This window comes from Echeneis naucrates, chromosome 7 (genome assembly GCF_900963305.1).
Source record: "Echeneis naucrates chromosome 7, fEcheNa1.1, whole genome shotgun sequence".
NCBI lineage: Eukaryota > Metazoa > Chordata > Actinopteri > Carangiformes > Echeneidae > Echeneis > Echeneis naucrates.
In genome coordinates this window covers 407,501-425,144 of record NC_042517.1, presented here as the reverse complement: position 1 = coordinate 425,144, position 17,644 = coordinate 407,501, and the positions used below count along the sequence as shown (strand labels likewise).

At 47.6% G+C, this 17,644-nt stretch overlaps 1 protein-coding gene across 1 annotated transcript in view; it reads right to left on the bottom strand.

Moving 5' to 3' along the window:
- Positions 1-18: 18 nt before the first annotated feature.
- Positions 19-17,644, bottom strand: part of LOC115045698 (myosin-7B-like) — an 18,063-nt gene continuing 437 nt past the window's right edge. Inside the window, exons 2-46 of the mRNA XM_029505488.1 lie at positions 16,125-16,224; positions 15,928-16,031; positions 15,168-15,311; positions 14,923-15,079; positions 14,796-14,823; positions 14,550-14,643; positions 14,389-14,481; positions 13,865-13,928; positions 13,474-13,572; positions 12,898-13,001; positions 12,682-12,820; positions 9,765-9,883; positions 9,513-9,662; positions 9,264-9,434; positions 9,014-9,193; positions 8,781-8,913; positions 8,607-8,683; positions 8,407-8,494; positions 8,209-8,326; positions 7,973-8,096; positions 7,752-7,888; positions 7,501-7,671; positions 7,303-7,387; positions 6,844-7,086; positions 6,591-6,767; positions 6,251-6,396; positions 6,061-6,151; positions 5,812-5,969; positions 5,503-5,734; positions 5,284-5,410; positions 5,089-5,207; positions 4,816-5,012; positions 4,407-4,590; positions 4,145-4,310; positions 3,700-3,824; positions 3,505-3,620; positions 3,224-3,410; positions 2,946-3,155; positions 2,741-2,866; positions 1,785-1,875; positions 1,624-1,703; positions 1,241-1,345; positions 1,066-1,161; positions 836-979; positions 19-748 (exon numbers count right to left, since the gene is read on the bottom strand). Of these exons, the coding sequence (XP_029361348.1) occupies positions 737-748; positions 836-979; positions 1,066-1,161; positions 1,241-1,345; positions 1,624-1,703; positions 1,785-1,875; positions 2,741-2,866; positions 2,946-3,155; positions 3,224-3,410; positions 3,505-3,620; positions 3,700-3,824; positions 4,145-4,310; positions 4,407-4,590; positions 4,816-5,012; positions 5,089-5,207; positions 5,284-5,410; positions 5,503-5,734; positions 5,812-5,969; positions 6,061-6,151; positions 6,251-6,396; positions 6,591-6,767; positions 6,844-7,086; positions 7,303-7,387; positions 7,501-7,671; positions 7,752-7,888; positions 7,973-8,096; positions 8,209-8,326; positions 8,407-8,494; positions 8,607-8,683; positions 8,781-8,913; positions 9,014-9,193; positions 9,264-9,434; positions 9,513-9,662; positions 9,765-9,883; positions 12,682-12,820; positions 12,898-13,001; positions 13,474-13,572; positions 13,865-13,928; positions 14,389-14,481; positions 14,550-14,643; positions 14,796-14,823; positions 14,923-15,079; positions 15,168-15,311; positions 15,928-16,031; positions 16,125-16,224 (5,811 nt within the window). The 3' untranslated portion in view covers positions 19-736. The remainder of the gene's footprint in view (positions 749-835; positions 980-1,065; positions 1,162-1,240; positions 1,346-1,623; positions 1,704-1,784; positions 1,876-2,740; positions 2,867-2,945; positions 3,156-3,223; positions 3,411-3,504; positions 3,621-3,699; positions 3,825-4,144; positions 4,311-4,406; positions 4,591-4,815; positions 5,013-5,088; positions 5,208-5,283; positions 5,411-5,502; positions 5,735-5,811; positions 5,970-6,060; positions 6,152-6,250; positions 6,397-6,590; positions 6,768-6,843; positions 7,087-7,302; positions 7,388-7,500; positions 7,672-7,751; positions 7,889-7,972; positions 8,097-8,208; positions 8,327-8,406; positions 8,495-8,606; positions 8,684-8,780; positions 8,914-9,013; positions 9,194-9,263; positions 9,435-9,512; positions 9,663-9,764; positions 9,884-12,681; positions 12,821-12,897; positions 13,002-13,473; positions 13,573-13,864; positions 13,929-14,388; positions 14,482-14,549; positions 14,644-14,795; positions 14,824-14,922; positions 15,080-15,167; positions 15,312-15,927; positions 16,032-16,124; positions 16,225-17,644) is intronic.

Sequence of the window (17,644 nt, the reverse complement as noted above, 5' to 3'; positions counted from 1 at the left end):
GTTGAAGACCAACAGGCTTTTTTTATTCTCTTTACTACATTAAAGGTTTCAATCAGAACATGAAGTTCCAAATCAGAGATAAGGAGTGAAAACAAACACGGTTTGAGGGGCCGCCTTCTTCTGCAGTTCAGTGGTCATTCTTTTCAGCTCGGTGTTTGGGCTCCTCCAGCTCCTGAAGGAAACTTCTCTGTGGAGTGTTTTTGTTTCAACGTTCTAAAAAGGCACTAAAACCCTGAAGAAAGTTGAAAGTTGTTTTCTGCTGCTTTAAAAAATCAAACGAATTATTAGTAGTAGCAGCTAAAAGCAACAACAGTTTTCATCTTAATCTGAGAAATTGACTGACATTAGCATGCTAACTAGCTAGCCTGTCTCGTACCACTTTGTACTTAAAGATTTGAAAATAATTCACTTTAGCATCTCGTCAACTTGCTTTATATCTTCAAGGTAGGCAAGTAACTAGCTGTTAATGTTAGCTGCACAGCAAAAGCAAATACACAACGTAATTTAACACATGTAAACGTTGTCGCAGTGAGTAATGTTTTCATACGTAAACAAAAACTTAAACAATTAACAGGAATATTTTCTGCTCTGTCTGTTAGCATCCATTTTCCTCCAGATATTAGCCCGATCCGGATCCAACTGAAACACAATGACAAAGTCACACACTGACAACCCAAACACTTCACACAAAAACACACCGCGAACAACAAGCACACTGATGGTGTGTGGAGAGGCCTCATTCAGCAAGCTGCAGACAGACACAACCACAACACAAAGATTAGAAACACAACTTTGACCAAAACAGCAGAAGAAGAGACTAAAGGGAGTGACTCACCATGACCACCTTCGTGGTTTGTTCACGGGTTCGAATCCGCAGTTTGTTGGCCGTCGTCTCGGCGATGTCAGCTCGCTCTTCGGCATCGTCCAGCTCGTGTTGGATCTTCCTGAAGCGTACGGTGCTGCTGGTCACCTGCTCCTCCTGGTGGACCAACAGAGGAACAGCAGGAAAACGTTACACCCTGTTGGCGTTCACCTGTATGGGCAGACGGCCCTCTGACACCTCACCGCACTCTCAGCTTGTCTCTTGTAGCTCTTCACTTTGGTCTGCAGCCTCTCAATGAGCTCCTGCATCCTCAGCAGAGTCTTCCTGTCCTCCTCTGACTGCAGAGACACAAGGACACATAATCAGGACAAACGAGGACCTCAGAACAGAAGACGAAGAAGAAGCAGCAGCTCCCACCTGGTACGTCAGCTCTTTGACCTTCCTCTCGTAGCGGCGGACTCCTTTCTGGTACTCCTCACTCTTCTTCTGCTCCACCATCAGTTCCGTCTGCAGCTCCCTCACCTGCACACAGTTCACCTGTCAGTACATCTACCAGTCAGCAGGATCCTTGTGCTGAAAAACTCCACCTCTTCAAGCTGCATTTCAAAGTAAAAGCTGTAGATCAAGAAAATAGGTCAACCCTGGATTGTTCAAAATAAAGTGAAAACTCTGTTCTAGGGCTGAACACATTGGAGTCATTTGGATGGAGGAGGAGCAGTAAAGGAAGTGAAAAGAGAAAAAACAGGTTACCATGGTGAGAAACGGGGACAGTTGTCATGACGACAGTGTTTAGAACTCACTCTTGTCTCCAATTTGAGAAGCTGCTTCTTTCCTCCCTTCAACACCATCTCCTCTGTCTCCAGCAGTTTGACCTGCAGGTCTGTCAGAGACATAAACCCATCACAGCAGGTGATATCACCTCATCTTCATCTTCATCGCCATTATCATCACGCTTCTGTACCTTTCACTGTTGACTCCATGTTCCTCTTCATCCTTTCCATCATGTTGCTGCTGTCCTGCTCCTTCTTCAGCTCCTCGGCCATCAGAGCCGCCTGGACAGAGTTCAGGGACATTCAGGGACATTCAGAGACATTCAGGGGCATTCAGCGACATTAAGAGACATTCAGGGACATTCAGAGACATTCAGGGACATTCAGTGGCATTCAGTGACATTCAGAGATATTTCAGGGACATTCAGAGACATTCAGGGGCATTCAGCGACATTAAGAGACATTCAGGGACATTCAGAGACATTCAGGGACATTCAGAGACATTCAGGGACATTCAGTGGCATTCAGTGACATTCAGAGATATTTCAGGGACATTCAGCGACATTCAGAGACATTCAGGGACATTCAGCGACATTCAGAGACATTCAGGGACATTCAGAGACATTCAGGGACATTCAGTGGCATTCAGTGACATTCAGAGATATTTCAGGGACATTCAGAGACAATCAGGGACATTCAGGGACATTCAGCGATATTTCAGGGACATTCAGGGACATTCAGAGACATTCAGGGACATTCAGAGACATTCAGGGGCATTCAGTGACATTCAGCGACATTAAGAGACATTCAGAGACATTCAGCAATATTTCAGGGACATTCAGAGATAATCAGGGACATTCAGGGACATTCAGCGATATTTCAGGGACATTCAGAGACATTCAGAGACATTCAGCAATATTTCAGGGACATTCAGAGACATTCAGGGACATTCAGGGACATTCAGAAACATTCGGGGCATTCAGTGACATTAAGAGACATTCAGGGACATTCAGCGATATTTCAGGGACATTCAGGGACATTCAGAGACATTCAGGGACATTCAGCGACATTCAGGGACAGAACTACGACACCACAACATGAAAAAGACAACTCAGGGTTTTGTTAGAGGTCAAAGGTCAGGACTGACATCAGTGACGGCCTTCTTGGCCTTCTCGTCTGCAGTGTGACTCTCCTGCAGGGCGTCGTCCACCTCTCCAGTCAGCTGAGACACATCGGCCTCCAGCTTCTTCTTCTGGTTTATCAGCCCCGTGTTCTGTAACACAGGAAGTGAGCAGGTCATCATTCAGACAGTCCACCAATCGAACGATTGATCGGTAAAGCCAACGCGCTACCTGTGTGGTGAGCAGATTCACTCTCTCCGCCACCTCCACCAGCTCGTGCTCGGCCATCTTGCGCTCGCGGTCCGTCTGCTCCAGGATCCCTCGTAGCTCCTCCTCCTCAGATGTCATCAGGGAGCAGCGCCGCTCCAGCAGCACGATCTGTTCTCTTAGCTCATTGGCCAACTGGACTTTATCGTCCAGCTCCACCTGCTGCTCTTTGATCTGAACACAAAACATCGGCGTCAGGATCATGTGACACTTCCACATTTCCTCTGAAGGATGCAGATCACCTCTGTCTGCAGGTGTCTGATGACCTTCTGGCTCTCCGACGCCTGTTTGGTGGCGTATCCCAGTTGAACCTCCATCTCATTCAGGTCGGACTCCATCTTCTTCCTCAGCCGAACCGCCTCGCTGCGACCGCGGACCTCCGCCTCCAGACTGGCCTGCAGGGCCTCCAGGGAGCGCTGCTGGTTCCGTCTGGTGATTCAAACAGTTTTACCTGCAGCTGTCTGCTCCGCTGCTGTTAAGTGCTCATGAAAAAAATGATTCTGTGACATCACTCGTTCTCTACCTGAGGATGTCGATCTCCTCGTCTTTCTCTGCGACCTTGCGCTCGATCTCGGTCCTTATCTGCTGCAGTTCCATCTGAAATCTCAGAGTCTTGCTCTCCTCATGCTCCAGGGTTCCCTGGATGGAGGAGAGTCCGCAGATTGGTCAACAGCGGAGCAGCAGCAGAGCTGACAGTCGATATCAGGTCGTCAGTTACCTCTGCTTCCTCCAGAGCGGCTCTGATGTCGCTCTTCTCCACGTCCAGGATCTTCTTCATCCTCTCCAGCTCATGGATGGTCTTCCCTCCATGGCTGATCTGCTCCGTCAGGTCCAGGATCTCCTCTGGAATCACACAAACACATTACACAACAGAATTATAGTCTGCTCTTTTATCTGTTCTGGTTTAGTTTATAGAAACCTCACCAAGTTACAACTAATTCTCTCTTTTTCTTTGTTGACCCGAATCCAGCACAGAAGTGTCAGACTGGATCAAAGTTATTGATTACATTTTGGAATTGATCGGAATAAATGTAGGATTTTCCTGAAGGTTGGCTCTTCAGAGCAGACAATTAAGGTTTTGTTGTGTTCATTTGTTGACACAGAAGGAGACAAAAGAGACTAATTTCAAGACCTGACCAAGAACCAGGTCCTGCGTGCGGTACCTTGGAGGTTCCTGTTTTCTCGTTTGATCGTGTCCAGATGGTCCAGCGCTTCTTCGTAGCAGTTCTTCAGTTTGAAGAGCTCGGTGCTCAGACTGCGGGACTCTCGCTGCGACGCCTCGAGCTCCGACTGACTCTCCTCAAACTTCAGCTTCCAATCACTCAACATCTGCAGCAAACGGGGAAAAGCAGAGCTCACTTCCTGTTTGACCTGTCCAGGGTGGACTGGGATGGATGATGATTGTTTGGCTTGTTGCTGACTGACCTTGTCAAAGTTGCGTTGCTTCTTGTCCAGAGCCAGAGCTGCAGCGTTGGAGCGTTCCAGTTCGACCACCAGGTCCTCGATCTCCGCCTGCAGACGCTGTTTGGTTTTGTCCAGGGAGGAACATTTGGCCTGAGATGCATCCGCAGCTTCTTCAACCATCTGCAATTTGACAACTAACTTCTTCCTGCAAGCAATAAAACAGAAAAACAAACACAGACAGACTTTCAAGTCACAACTTCAGCTGAAGTTTTTATCCACAGCTGAATGTAAGAATAATAACTTATTTTCACAGTGATCAGTAAGATTTTTGGTGTTTTGTATCATGTGTAGAGATGTTTTGGCCTGAAGGTGGCAGTAGAGGGCAGTTGTCTTATATTTGGTCAGATCCTGACAGGAGGACTCATCTCACTTTGCCTCCTCCAGCTCCTCGATCCTCAGCACTGCCTCCGTCTCGTACTTGGTTCTCCACTGGACCACCTGAGCGTTGGCCTGAGACAGCGCCCGCTGCAGCTCGGCCTTCGCCTCCTGTTCCTCCTCCAGCTGCTCCTTGAACAGGCTGCATTCGTGGCGGGAAGCCTGGAGGGCATGAGCCAGAGCCACACGACCCTGAAACAGATTCAACGCTGTTACACTGACACCGAGTGAGCCTGAGTCCAGATCGGAGTTCAGAGGTCTTCCTTACTTTACTGTCCTCCTCCAGCCGCCTCTTCTGATCTTCCAAGTTCTGACACACTCCGGCCTTGGAGCGCTGGAGCTGACCAATCAGAGTGTCCCGCTCCTCCAAGCGACGGCTATACTCAGCTGGAAGGACAGCGATGAGAGAAGACGTCAGAATGTTCCATCAGGAGGAAGAAAGTTCTGTGTGTGTGCTTTTTACCGGTCTCAGTCTGAGCTCGTGTTTTCTGAGCTGTCACTTCAGTCAGCTGTCTCTGCAGATCGTCAGCTCTGGTCCGGCTCTCATTCAGCTGGTCCTCATAAACCCTGCACATCTTCTCCACAGCTGCCTGCACACACAAACACAGAGTGGGACAGCTGAGAGTCTCTGGTTTGAACTAAACTCCCACATTTCCCATCATGCACCGGCCTCAGCTCCTACCTTGGTCCTGGACAGCTGCTCCACGTTGATGGCCAGGTCGTCGGCCTGCAGTCTGATTTCAGCCTTCTCCTTCTCCAGTTTCTGCTTTGTTCTCTGCAGAGCATCAATCTGCTCGCTCAGCTCCACCATCGCGTCTGAGTGCTTCTTCCTCAGAGAGGCAGTCGTGGCCTCGAAGTGAAGCCCCGCCTCCTCCAGCTCCCGCCGTATCTTCAGGAAATCTGCCTCTCGCTTCCTGTTTGACATGAACTCAGTTACAGTTTGTGGTGTCCGGGCTGAGCCTCATGACTGGATCTTTAACGTGTTGCGGACCTGTTGAGGGCGGTCTGAGCAGCTGAAGCTCCTCCAGCCTCCTCCAGTTTCTCGCCCAGATCTTCCAGCTCTCTGGCGATGTCATTCCTCTGACGCTCGGCCTTGGAGCGCCATGCCCGCTCAGCATCCAGCGCCTCCTCCAGCTCCTCGATACGAGTCTGAGAAAGACAACACAACACAGCACAACTGCAGCAGCAACCGTGAAGCTCTGGAACCGGAGCCGGGCTCTTCTGGATCTGCTGGACTCACCTGAAGCTCTTTAATCTTTTTCTGAAGATGAACAACCAAATTCTGCTCGTCCTCCATTTTTGACTGAAGCTGACCCAACTCAAAGTCTTTTCTTTAGTGAACAGAAACAGAAAATGAAGGATTAGATTCATTTATCGATCACTCACTCCTCGTTGATCTTAGTCCTTGTAGAGAAATTTCTTCCAGCTACTTTTTCAGTCTTTCCTCCAGCTCGCCCTTCTGGTTCTCCAGGTCCCTGACTGAATCCATGGACAGCTTCAGATCCCCCTCCAGCTTCCGTTTGGTTCTTTCCAGATCCACCCGCAGTTTCTTCTCCTGCTCCAGGGAACCTTCCACCTACAGGGAAGAAACAAATCAGAGGCCGATGGTCAGTTCAGCTGGACCAGGACCCAGGAACTCTGGGTCTGTTCTGGTGGTTGGTGGTCCAAAACCTTTGGAGGAACTAAAGGTTGGCTCATATTGAATTTCTTCAGCCATCTCAGCATCAGGAGGTTCCATCAGCTTTTAATGGAAACACACTGAGGTCTTACACTGTCCACCTGCTGCTCCAGTCGAACTTTAACTTTGGCCAGCATGTTGACTTTGTCCTCCTGAGCCTGAAGGTCGTTCAGAGCCTGTTGGTGAGCTTCCTGTAAGGCAGCTTTCTCTCTGGTCAGAGACGCAATGGATTCATCCAGTACGCACATCTCCTGGGACAGGTTTTTCACCTGGATGGACAAACAGCACATTGAAGCCAACTCGTCCTCAGACGTTTCCAGACTGAGCCTCCTCCACCTGACGCACCTTGTTCTCCACTCCATGTCTCTCTCTCTCCACTTTAGCCAGAGTCATCTCCAGATCGTCCACGTCTCTCTTCAGGGACATCACCTCGTCGTCCAGCTGCCTCTTCTTGGACGTCAGTGTGGCGCTCACCTCCTCCTCGTCCTCCAGACGCTCCTGCATCTCCTTCAGTTTTGACTCCAGAGAGATTTTGGATTGAATCAGCTGGTTGCAGCGGTCCTCGGCGTCCGTCAGGTTGTCCTGCTCCTGAACATCAGAAAGGAAGAAACAGAAACTTTCAGGTTTTCTGATAAAGTGAATGAACACAACGAATTTGGTCCAGATTTATACAGGTGACCAAAAGGTCAAAGGTCAGTGGGAACAGCACAACGTTTGAGTGTTTTTAGAGAAAACACATTACTATGTAGAGGATCAAGAGGATTTTCCCAGTATGCTTTGTTCCTGTAAGTGTCTGGGACTTACGGCTTGGAGCTGCAGAGCCAGATCGTTCTTCTCTTGAACCAGAACCACCTGTTTCTCCTCCGCTTCCTGACGCTTCGCCTCTGATCTGATGGAGAACAGACACAACAAGCCAAAGAGACAAACTTCAAACGCTTGCCTTCAGTCGCTCCGTTGCTAAACTGATGTTGTTGAGAAGAAACTGAGAGGCGGCCGACCGACCTGTCGAAAGCTTCTTTCAGTTTGGCAAATTCTTCTTTCAGAGCAGCCAGTTCTTTCTCCACCTGGGCGCTCCTGAGAAGGGGGCGGAGCTTATAGAACAACATCATCCATGGCCATGTTCTCACGGAGAAGAACGCTTTGAGGTTTAACTGGATCACCATGAGGGCATCTCTGAGGAGACCAATCAAAGACCATGTGTTGTTAGAGACTCGCACACACAACCAACACCAACAGTTTTTATCCACAGTGACCTTCGCAGCATCATCTCCTGTCGTTCCATCCTCATCAGCTTCCCCCTGCATCTGGCCTGGATGGTGGTGAGGATCTGAGACAGACGGGCGTCCCTCATATCCTCCAGGTGTCCCAGCAGACCCGCCTTGAAGAACACCTGAAGAGGGTGAAGTGGGTTAAATCATCCTGACTTTGGGATTGGAGTTGTGTTGTCCTAACAGCTGTAGCATTGTTGTTACACCTTTGTGTGTCCAAACTTGTACTGGGTGTTGTCTATGTCCAGAGAGCCCAGCAGTTTCTCCACGGCCTTCCTACTGTCCACAAACGAATCCTCCGGAATTGCACAAGGGTTCAGGATGCGATAACTAAGAGGACAGAAACGAGTTGAACAGCAGGCAGAAGGACCGGGACTGTGACTCCAGTAAGGCCTGAGGTCTGAGTCAGACACCAGATCAGAACCGGAGCGACTGGACTCACCGCTGTTTGAACTCAGCATACAGGATACGGTTTGGAAAGCCCTTCCTGCAAATTCGGATCCCCTCAAGGACTCCATTACACCTCAACTGGTGCAGGACCAGGAAGGGATCCATCACACCTGGAGAACAACCTTCGCTTCAGTCATAATGAACTGATGAACATTAAAACCACTCAGGTGGTCTAACTGCTGTTTGGTACCTGGACTCTTGGTCTCATTGGGGATGATGCAGCGGATGAAATGAGGCTGAGTGCTGCGGAGGTTGGCCATCAGCTTGTTTAGATTCTCCTTTAACAAAAACAAACATGTCGATGGTCCCCATCATCAGCCTGCCTCAGCAATTCAATCTGGACATCGGAGAGAATGCAGGTCTAAGCCCCGCCCCTTTCCTAAATCTCACCTTGTGCAGCTGTGAAACCGTCAAAAACGACGCTGCTTTCTTCTTCCTGTGTTTGACTTCCGCCTTCGGATCGCTGGCTGAAACAGAAACAACCATTTGATCTGAAGCATCTTCATCCGTTTTTGCTCCAGAAGAATTTCATTCATGCAAAAAGTGTCTGTTGGACTTTGGTACCCATCTCAGAGGTGATGTAGTTCTCAAACAGAGCAGCCATCAGTTTGTTGGAGGACTTCTGGAACAGAACAACCACCGTCTCATTCAGAGGGTCTCTGTTTTTGTCCAGCCATCCAGTGATGTTGTAGGGAACCTGCAGACAAGCACACATTTTGAAATCCTTTGTTCTCCAGAGAGGAGAACTTCCAGCAGAGTTCCAGAAGGTCCCAGAAACAACAACTTCTGATACTCACCACTCCAGCATAGTGAACCACCTCAAAGTGAGTCTCATATCTGCGCTTCTTGTCCGGTCTCGGTCTCTGGAAGTTTGGCGACTTCCCCAGGTGATTGTCGTACAGTTTGGTTTTAAAGCTGTGGTCCGTGGCCTTGGGGAACATACACTCCTCCTCCATGATGGACAGAATGCCCATCGGCTGCACAAAGAGTCCAGGCTTAGTAATCATGTGTGCCACCAGCACAAACGTCCTTCATATCCAAACTCACCTTCTCGATGAGGTCTATGCAGGCCTGCAGGTCCAGACCGAAGTCGATGAAGGTCCATTCGATGCCCTCGGTCTTGTACTCCTCCTGCTCCAGGATGAACATGTGGTGGTTGAAGTACTGCTGCAGCTTCTCGTTAGTGAAGTTGATGCAGAGCTGCTCGAAGTTATTGAACTGCAGAGAGACAGAAACATCCGTGAAGGTCAGAGGTCAGAGTCCTGAAGCTAACCAGCAATCAGACCTCCTGCGTACCTCAAAGATCTCAAAGCCGGCGATGTCGAGGACGCCGATGAAGTACTGACGGGGCAGAGCGGTGTACAGCGACAGGTTGATGCGACTCACCAGCCACTTAAACATCCGGTCGTATGTGGCTTTGGCCAGAGCGGCTGCAGCGTAGGTGACCTGCAGGGGTCAGGTCAGGTCAGGTCAGGTCAGGTCAGGCTCACTGACAGGCCGGAGCCTGATGGATGGATGAATGGATGAATGGATGAATGGATCTGTTACCTGTTCTACCGTCTGTCCTTTCACGATGAACTCATTCCCGACTTTGACTCGGGGGTTCAGCAGACCTTTGAGCAGGTCGGCAGAGCTGATGCCCATCAGATAGGCTACTTTATCCACACCTGAGGACACACAACAACAACCTGAGGACACACAACAACAACAACAACCTGAGGACACACAACAACAACAACAACAACAACAACCTGAGGACGCACAACAACAACAACAACCTGAGGACACACAACAACAACAGCAACAACAACAACAACAACCTGAGGACACACAACAACAACAACAACAGCAACAACCTGGGGACACACAACAACAACCTGAGGATACACAACAACAACAGCAACAACAACAACAACAACAACAACCTGAGGACACACAACAACAACCTGAGGACACACAACAACAACAACAACAACCTGAGGACACACAACAACAACAACCTGAGGACACACAACAACAACCTGAGGACACACAACAACAACCTGAGGACACACAACAACAACAACCTGAGGACACACAACAACAACCTGAGGACACACAACAACAACAACAACAACAACCTGAGGACGCACAACAACAACAGCAACAACAACAACAACCACCTGAGGACACACAACAACAACAACAACCTGAGGACACACAACAACAACAACCTGAGGACACACAACAACAACAACCTGAGGACACACAACAACAACAGCAACAACAACAACAACAACCTGAGGACACACAACAACAACAACAACAGCAACAACCTGGGGACACACAACAACAACCTGAGGATACACAACAACAACAGCAACAACAACAACAACCTGAGGACACACAACAACAAGAGCAACAACCTGAGGTCACACAACAACAACAGCAACAACAACCTGAGGTCACACAACAACAACAACCTGAGGACACACAACAACAACAGCAACAACAACCTGAGGTCACACAACAACAACAACCTGAGGACACACAACAACAACCTGAGGACACACAACAACAAGAGCAACAACCTGAGGACACACAACAACAACAACAGCAGCAACAACAACAACAACAACAACAACAACAACCACCTGAGGACACACAACAACAACAACCTGAGGACACACAACAACAACAACCTGAGGACACACAACAACAACCTGAGGACAAACAACAACAACAACAATAACAACAACCTGAGGACACACAACAACAACAACAACAACAACAACCTGAGGATACACAACAACAACAGCAACAACAACAACCTGAGGACACACAACAACAACAGCAACAACAACAACAACCTGAGGATACACAACAACAACAGCAACAACAACAACAACCTGAGGACACACAACAACAACAGCAACAACAACAACAACCACCTGAGGACACACAACAACAACAACCTGAGGACACACAACAACAACAACCTGAGGACACTCAACAACAACAACAACAACCTGAGGTCACACAACAACAACAACAACAACCTGAGGTCACACAACAACAACAACCTGAGGACACACAACAAGAGCAACAACCTGAGGACACACAACAACAAGAGCAACAACCTGAGGTCACACAACAACAACCTGAGGACACACAACAACAAGAGCAACAACCTGAGGACACACAACAACAAGAGCAACAACCTGAGGACACACAACAACAACAACAACAACCTGAGGACACACAACAACAACAACAACAACAGCAACAACAACCTGAGGACACACAACAACAAGAGCAACAACAACCTGAGGACACACAACAACAAGAGCAACAACAACCTGAGGACACACAACAACAAGAGCAACAACCTGAGGACACACAACAACAAGAGCAACAACCTGAGGTCACACAACAACAAGAGCAACAACCTGAGGACACACAACAACAACAACCTGAGGACACACAACAACAACAACCTGAGGACACACAACAACAACAACCTGAGGACACACAACAACACCAACAACCTGAGGTCACACAGCAACAACCTGAGGACACACAACAACAACACCAACAACCTGAGGTCACACACCAACAACCTGAGGACACACAACAACAAGAGCAACAACCTGAGGTCACACAGCAACAACCTGAGGACACACAACAACAACAACAACAACCTGAGGTCACACAACAACAACAAGAGCAACAACCTGATGACACACAACAACAACAGCAACAACAACCTGAGGACACACAACAACAACAGCAACAACAACAACAACCTGAGGACACACAACAACAACAGCAACAACAACAACAACCTGAGGACACACAACAACAACAGCAACAACAACAACAACCTGAGGACACACAACAACAACAGCAACAACAACAACAACCTGAGGACACACAACAACAACAACAGCAACAACAACAACCTGAGGACACACAGCAACAACCTGAGGACACACAGCAACAACCTGAGGACACACAGCAGTCCTCTCGTCTTTAGCGAGGCTGCTGGGGGAAGGACTGAGCTTCTCTCTCCTTCCCTCCCTCCCCCTCGTATGTGCTGACAATAACCACCTTCTCCTAAATCTGTTTCTCCCAGTTCTAAGCTTGTTTCCTGAAGTCTCTCCCAGCTCCTCTCCTAACCCTGCTGCTTCCTTATCCTCATGAATTCTGTACTACAGCTCATCTCCATGAACTTCGTGCAGCGTCATGTTCCTGCCTACACCTGTTTGAATGTCCCGCTCTCCTGCTCTCATTCTCACCCTACGCTACCCCCCAATGCCTCACTCTCTCCAACCGGTCGAGTCTTTCCAGCTCATCAGGGGATCTGTTGGGCCTCTTTTTTTAATTTTATAAAGACCTGCTCTATATGTGAAGTGCCTTGTTGTAACTTTGTTATGACGATACAAATAAATCTGATTTGATTTGTAACTAGGTTTGACCGGCTCACTCTCTGTGCCGTCGGCTTCAGCTTGTTCTTCTCGCTGCTTCTTCTTGAACTTCATGTTTCCAAAGTGCATGATGGCTCCAACGATCTTGTAGCAGCCGTACTTCTCCTCCGGAGTGAAGCCCAGTGTGTCCATGGCGTGCTGCACAAATAGACACATCAGAGGTTGTGCAACAACACAGCAGTGTGCGTCAGTGTGTCTTCCTGTGTGTTTCTTACGTCTGTGAGCTTCAGCTCCTCGCCATCATCGATCCCCTCCACCGTGGTCACACCCTGCGAGCAGAAGTGGTAGTCGTAGGGGTTGGTGGTCACCAACAACATGTCTGAGGAGACACCAGTGTCCTGTTAAGTCCCCAATGTTACCCATAATGCCTCACTCAAATCAGACATCTGGCACTGGTCCTCCATTCTTCTGTGATTCAACTGTCATTCTGTGTCTCTTTGTAGGTCTTTGTTTTTTGTTTTGTACTTTCTATGTAACTTTCTGTCTTTGTGTTAACATTTTTCTTCTTAGTAGTTTTGTGTTTAATTTTGATATGTAATGTTCTCTACTTGGTTTTTTTGTGTGGTAATTTGACTAATTTTGTCTTTCTATTGTGTTTCTTTGTCGACAAACAGAAAATTTCTCGTAGTCTCGTAATTTTGTGTCACATTGAGTTTTTGGTGTTTTTCTGTTTTTGTGTGTTTTGTGGTACTTCTCTAATTACATCAGTAACAATATAAACATTAATATTAACAGGTCTAGATTTAATGCTGGTTGGTGATTGGACCATTTACAGCAGCGGGCGGGGTTACCTTGGAGTTCTGGCTTGTGATTGGACAGGATCTGGTAGTAGATATGGTAGCTTCTCTCTCCGGGCTGCTGGAACACAACTCTGGACTTTTCCAGAAGATCTGGCAAAAACACACAAGCCTCACAGCTGCTTTAAAAACTCTTTGAGACAACTGACTTATTTTTATTTCTTGGTTTTATTTTGAGGCTTTGTTTATATCTCAGAAAATGACTTTTTTACTTTTTCCTCTCAGGGTTTTGCTTGCCAATTCATTCATTCATCTTCTACCTCTTACCCACTTCTGGGCGAGGGGGCGGGGTCACCACTGTGACACCGAATGTTTTTAATTATAAAAGTATCTTTTAAACAACGTCAAAGTGCTGCTGTTGAAGTTAATTAACACACAAACTCACAGATGTCGATGTCGGCAGACGCAAGCTTTCCTGTTGGCCCAAAATGAATTCTGATGAACTTTCCCTGAGACGCAAAAACACAGACACGCACTCATGAAACACAAAATACAACAAATCCTCAACAACAGGATGGAGTTTTATGGAAAAACATACATCAGACTCCTTTCAGACCTTGAAATGTCAAATCAAATCTTTCATAATTAGTGTGAGCAATGACCACAATTATGTCTTTGTGAGGTCACAGTGACCATGACCTTTGACCTTTGAAATCCAATCAGTTCATTCTTGAGTCCAACTTAAAGCTGTTAATGTTTTAAGGTAAATCCCAAAAAGTGTTGCAGAGATGAAATGTTCAGAATAAAGGAGAAGATGGACGACCCAAAAACCCAAAAACAATCAATCTGTCAGTCAGTCAGTCAGTCAGTCAGTCAGTCAGTCAGTCAGTCAATCTGTCAGTCAGTCAGTCAGTCAGTCAGTCAGTCAGTGTCAGGTTGGTGGCTCTCCATCCTCTTTATTAAACTCACGAAGCGAGACGAGTTGTCATTGCGGATGGTCTTGGCGTTGCCGAAAGCCTCCATGGCTGGATTGGCCTCGATGATCTGGTCCTCCAAAGATCTCTGGACACAGAGAGGAGGATGAGACAGTTGGCAACATGGGACGCTTTGGACACGTAAAGAAGACTTACTCCTTTCTTCACGTTCTCTCCCAGAGCAGCGACGATGGCGAAGTACTGGATCACCCTCTTGGTGTTGACGGTTTTCCCAGCGCCTGACTCACCCCTGATGGACAGAGTCTGGAGTCAGGTGCTGATGAGACAGAAGCCCCACCCCCTAACCCCTAACCCCTCCCCTCCTTCCTGGTCTGTTTCCCTCTGAATGGAGCATCATTTAAAAAAATTAACATTATGTTGTATTGAAGACTGTAAACTTACGTGATGAGCATCGATTGGTTCTCTCGATCTGGAGAGAAACGAAAACCACATGAACAAACAGCAGGAACAGGAAACTACCCTAACCCTCACAATTAAACCTGGAGGTCAGAGGTTAAAGGTGACTCACTTTTCAGCAGGTCAGTGTAGGCGTTGTCTGCAATGGCGTAGATGTGCGGCGGCGTGTCTGTACGGCGCCTCCCTTTATAGGCCTTGACCACATCAGCAGAGTAAACCGGCAGCCATTTGTAGGGATTGACTGTGACACAGAACAGACCAGAGTAGGTCTGAGGGACAGAGACCAGGATCAGGATCAGGATCAGGATCAGACCGCTGCTGGACTGAAACTGTCTGACAGCCTAAGACGACACTCACATAGATCATCCACATGCTGTATCTCCTCCTGAGGTTGAACAGGACGGATGCCTCATTCAGGTGAGTCAACATGGCCATGTCCTCCATCATGTCGAACTTCGGGGGGTTCATGGGCTGGAGGTCGTCCTCTTTAACAATCAGGAACTGAATCGGACACAAACACTTCAACATCCTTCAACCCTTCTGAACGTCCAGATCACTCGTAGCTTCTTTTTTAGATAAATATCTTTCATTGTTTATTTCAAGTTTAACTAAATCAAATCAAATCAAATCAGATTTACTTGTATAGCGCCAAATCAAAGTGGGTTAGTGTTAGTTACAAGTTACAAAGTTACAGCAAGGCGCTTTACATATAGAGCAGGTCTGGACCAAACTCTCTATAAAATGATTTAAAGAGACCCAACAGATCCCCCGATGAGCAAGCACTTCCTTTAAGAGGCAGAAACCTTGAGCAGAACCAGGCTGAGGGGGGGGCATCTGCCTCGACCGGTTGGGTTGAGAGTGGAGAGGGGGAGAGAGAGAGAGAGAGAGAGAGAGAGAGAGATAGGCATGGGGGGGGTGTAGGCAACTGTGACTTTTATCATCAATCATTTAAATCCAGTGTTATCAGGTCGAACAGAAAGTGAGTGTGCAAAAATAAAAAGAAAGCTCAACAAACAACCAGAGTTTTACTGGACTTATACCGAGATGAGGCAGAACTGTAAAAGACCAGCTGGATCACACATTTGATCAGTTATTGTAATTAAAGACTGATTCGCACCCGTCCGTCCTTCGTCTCCACCGTCGTCTTGTCTCCGTTCAGTTCTCTGACCTCCACTTCAATGTACGCTTCAACATCATCAGGCATCCAGACTCGCTTCGTACCTGAGAAACACAACGAGGCAGAGTTCTATTTGTTCTATTTGTACGCCGTGTGAACACAGGTCAAAGGTCAATGTAGTGTGGGGATGTATTAACCGTCGAAGGCCTGGGCCTTGGCTGCCAGCTGCTCCAGGTTGGTGAGGCGAAGATACTGACCAACTTCTCCAAACGCCGTCATATCCAGGAACCGAGACATCTGGACACAAGAACACAGAGGAACATTAAAGTTCTCTGAAGGCAGACCTTAAGCAGCTTCATCCTTTCCTCACAGTAGCCCCGCCCCCTAACCCCTCCCCTTTCCCTCTAAATGAACATCATGTTGTATTTCACTGAGACCAGAAACTCATCAGGAAAACATTTACTGAGGAGGAGGAGGGACATCTTCCCATACACTCCAACAGAATGTCTGTCTTTCTCCAGCTGCCATATTTATCATCTGTCTTTGTCACCAATGGATTCCTAATCCCGCTCCGGCCTGATGACGCCTGAAGACTTCACCCTTTAACGACTGACAGAAGAAGCGTAGCATCTGTTGGGGACTATTTTCAGCGGCAATTTAATCCCCGCTTGGTGCTGCAAATAACAATGACACCAGTGGAGCTGTTGGTGGAGTTGAGTCGCTTTCATCAGAAAATATCACCAGACTTATTTTCCCATAATTCTTCTGTCTGTCAATCGTTCACGATCCGTATTTAGCTGTGGAGGTAAAACTCAATCCCGGACATTAAATGAACCTGTGATGTCAACTAATCGGCGTGGCAGCCATTTTTACAATGTTTGGCCTGGCTCGACACATTACTGAGGATTTCAGCTCTCAGCTGCCACATCAGCTCAACGGGATGCCCCTGGTGGGGGTTGGGATTAGGGGGGTGGGGGAGATTATGTCCTGCCCATTCCTGAGGTGAGACGAGGTCATACACAAACCGCCTGGACAAATGCTAACAGTAAAAAAAACCTCAGAGCGGCTGAGCAGGTCTGAACGGTGAGTTCAAGTCCTTTCACTCATGTTAGTTATTCCAGAAGTCACTCCTTCACTCTGTCATTCCATCATTCCTTCACTCTGTCACTCCTTCACTCTGTCATTCCATCATTCCTTCACTGTCACTCCTTCACTCTGTCACTCCTTCACTCTATCATTCCATCATTCCTTCACTGTCACTCCTTCACTCTTTCACTCCTTCACTCCTTCACTCTTTCACTCCTTCACTCCTTCACTCCTTCACTCTTTCATTCCTTCACTCTATCATTCCATCATTCCTTCACTGTCACTCCTTCACTCTGTCATTCCATCATTCCTTCACTGTCACTCCTTCACTCTTTCACTCCTTCACTCCTTCACTCTGTCACTCCTTCACTCTTTCACTCCTTCACTCTTTCATTCCTTCACTCAGTCACTCCTTCACTCTTTCATTCCTTCACTCTGTCACTCCGTCATTCCTTCATGCCGTCACATCACACAACAGCTTCACCCAACTGTAACTGTAATATTAAAAAGGAAACACAAAACAGAAGATGAAATGAATACAAAGTCATGTTTGGCTTTCGAAGCACTTTGTGTTTTTGTGTTTGTGTCTTTGTTGAAGTTGGATGACGAGCTGTGCTGAAGGTTGCTGCTG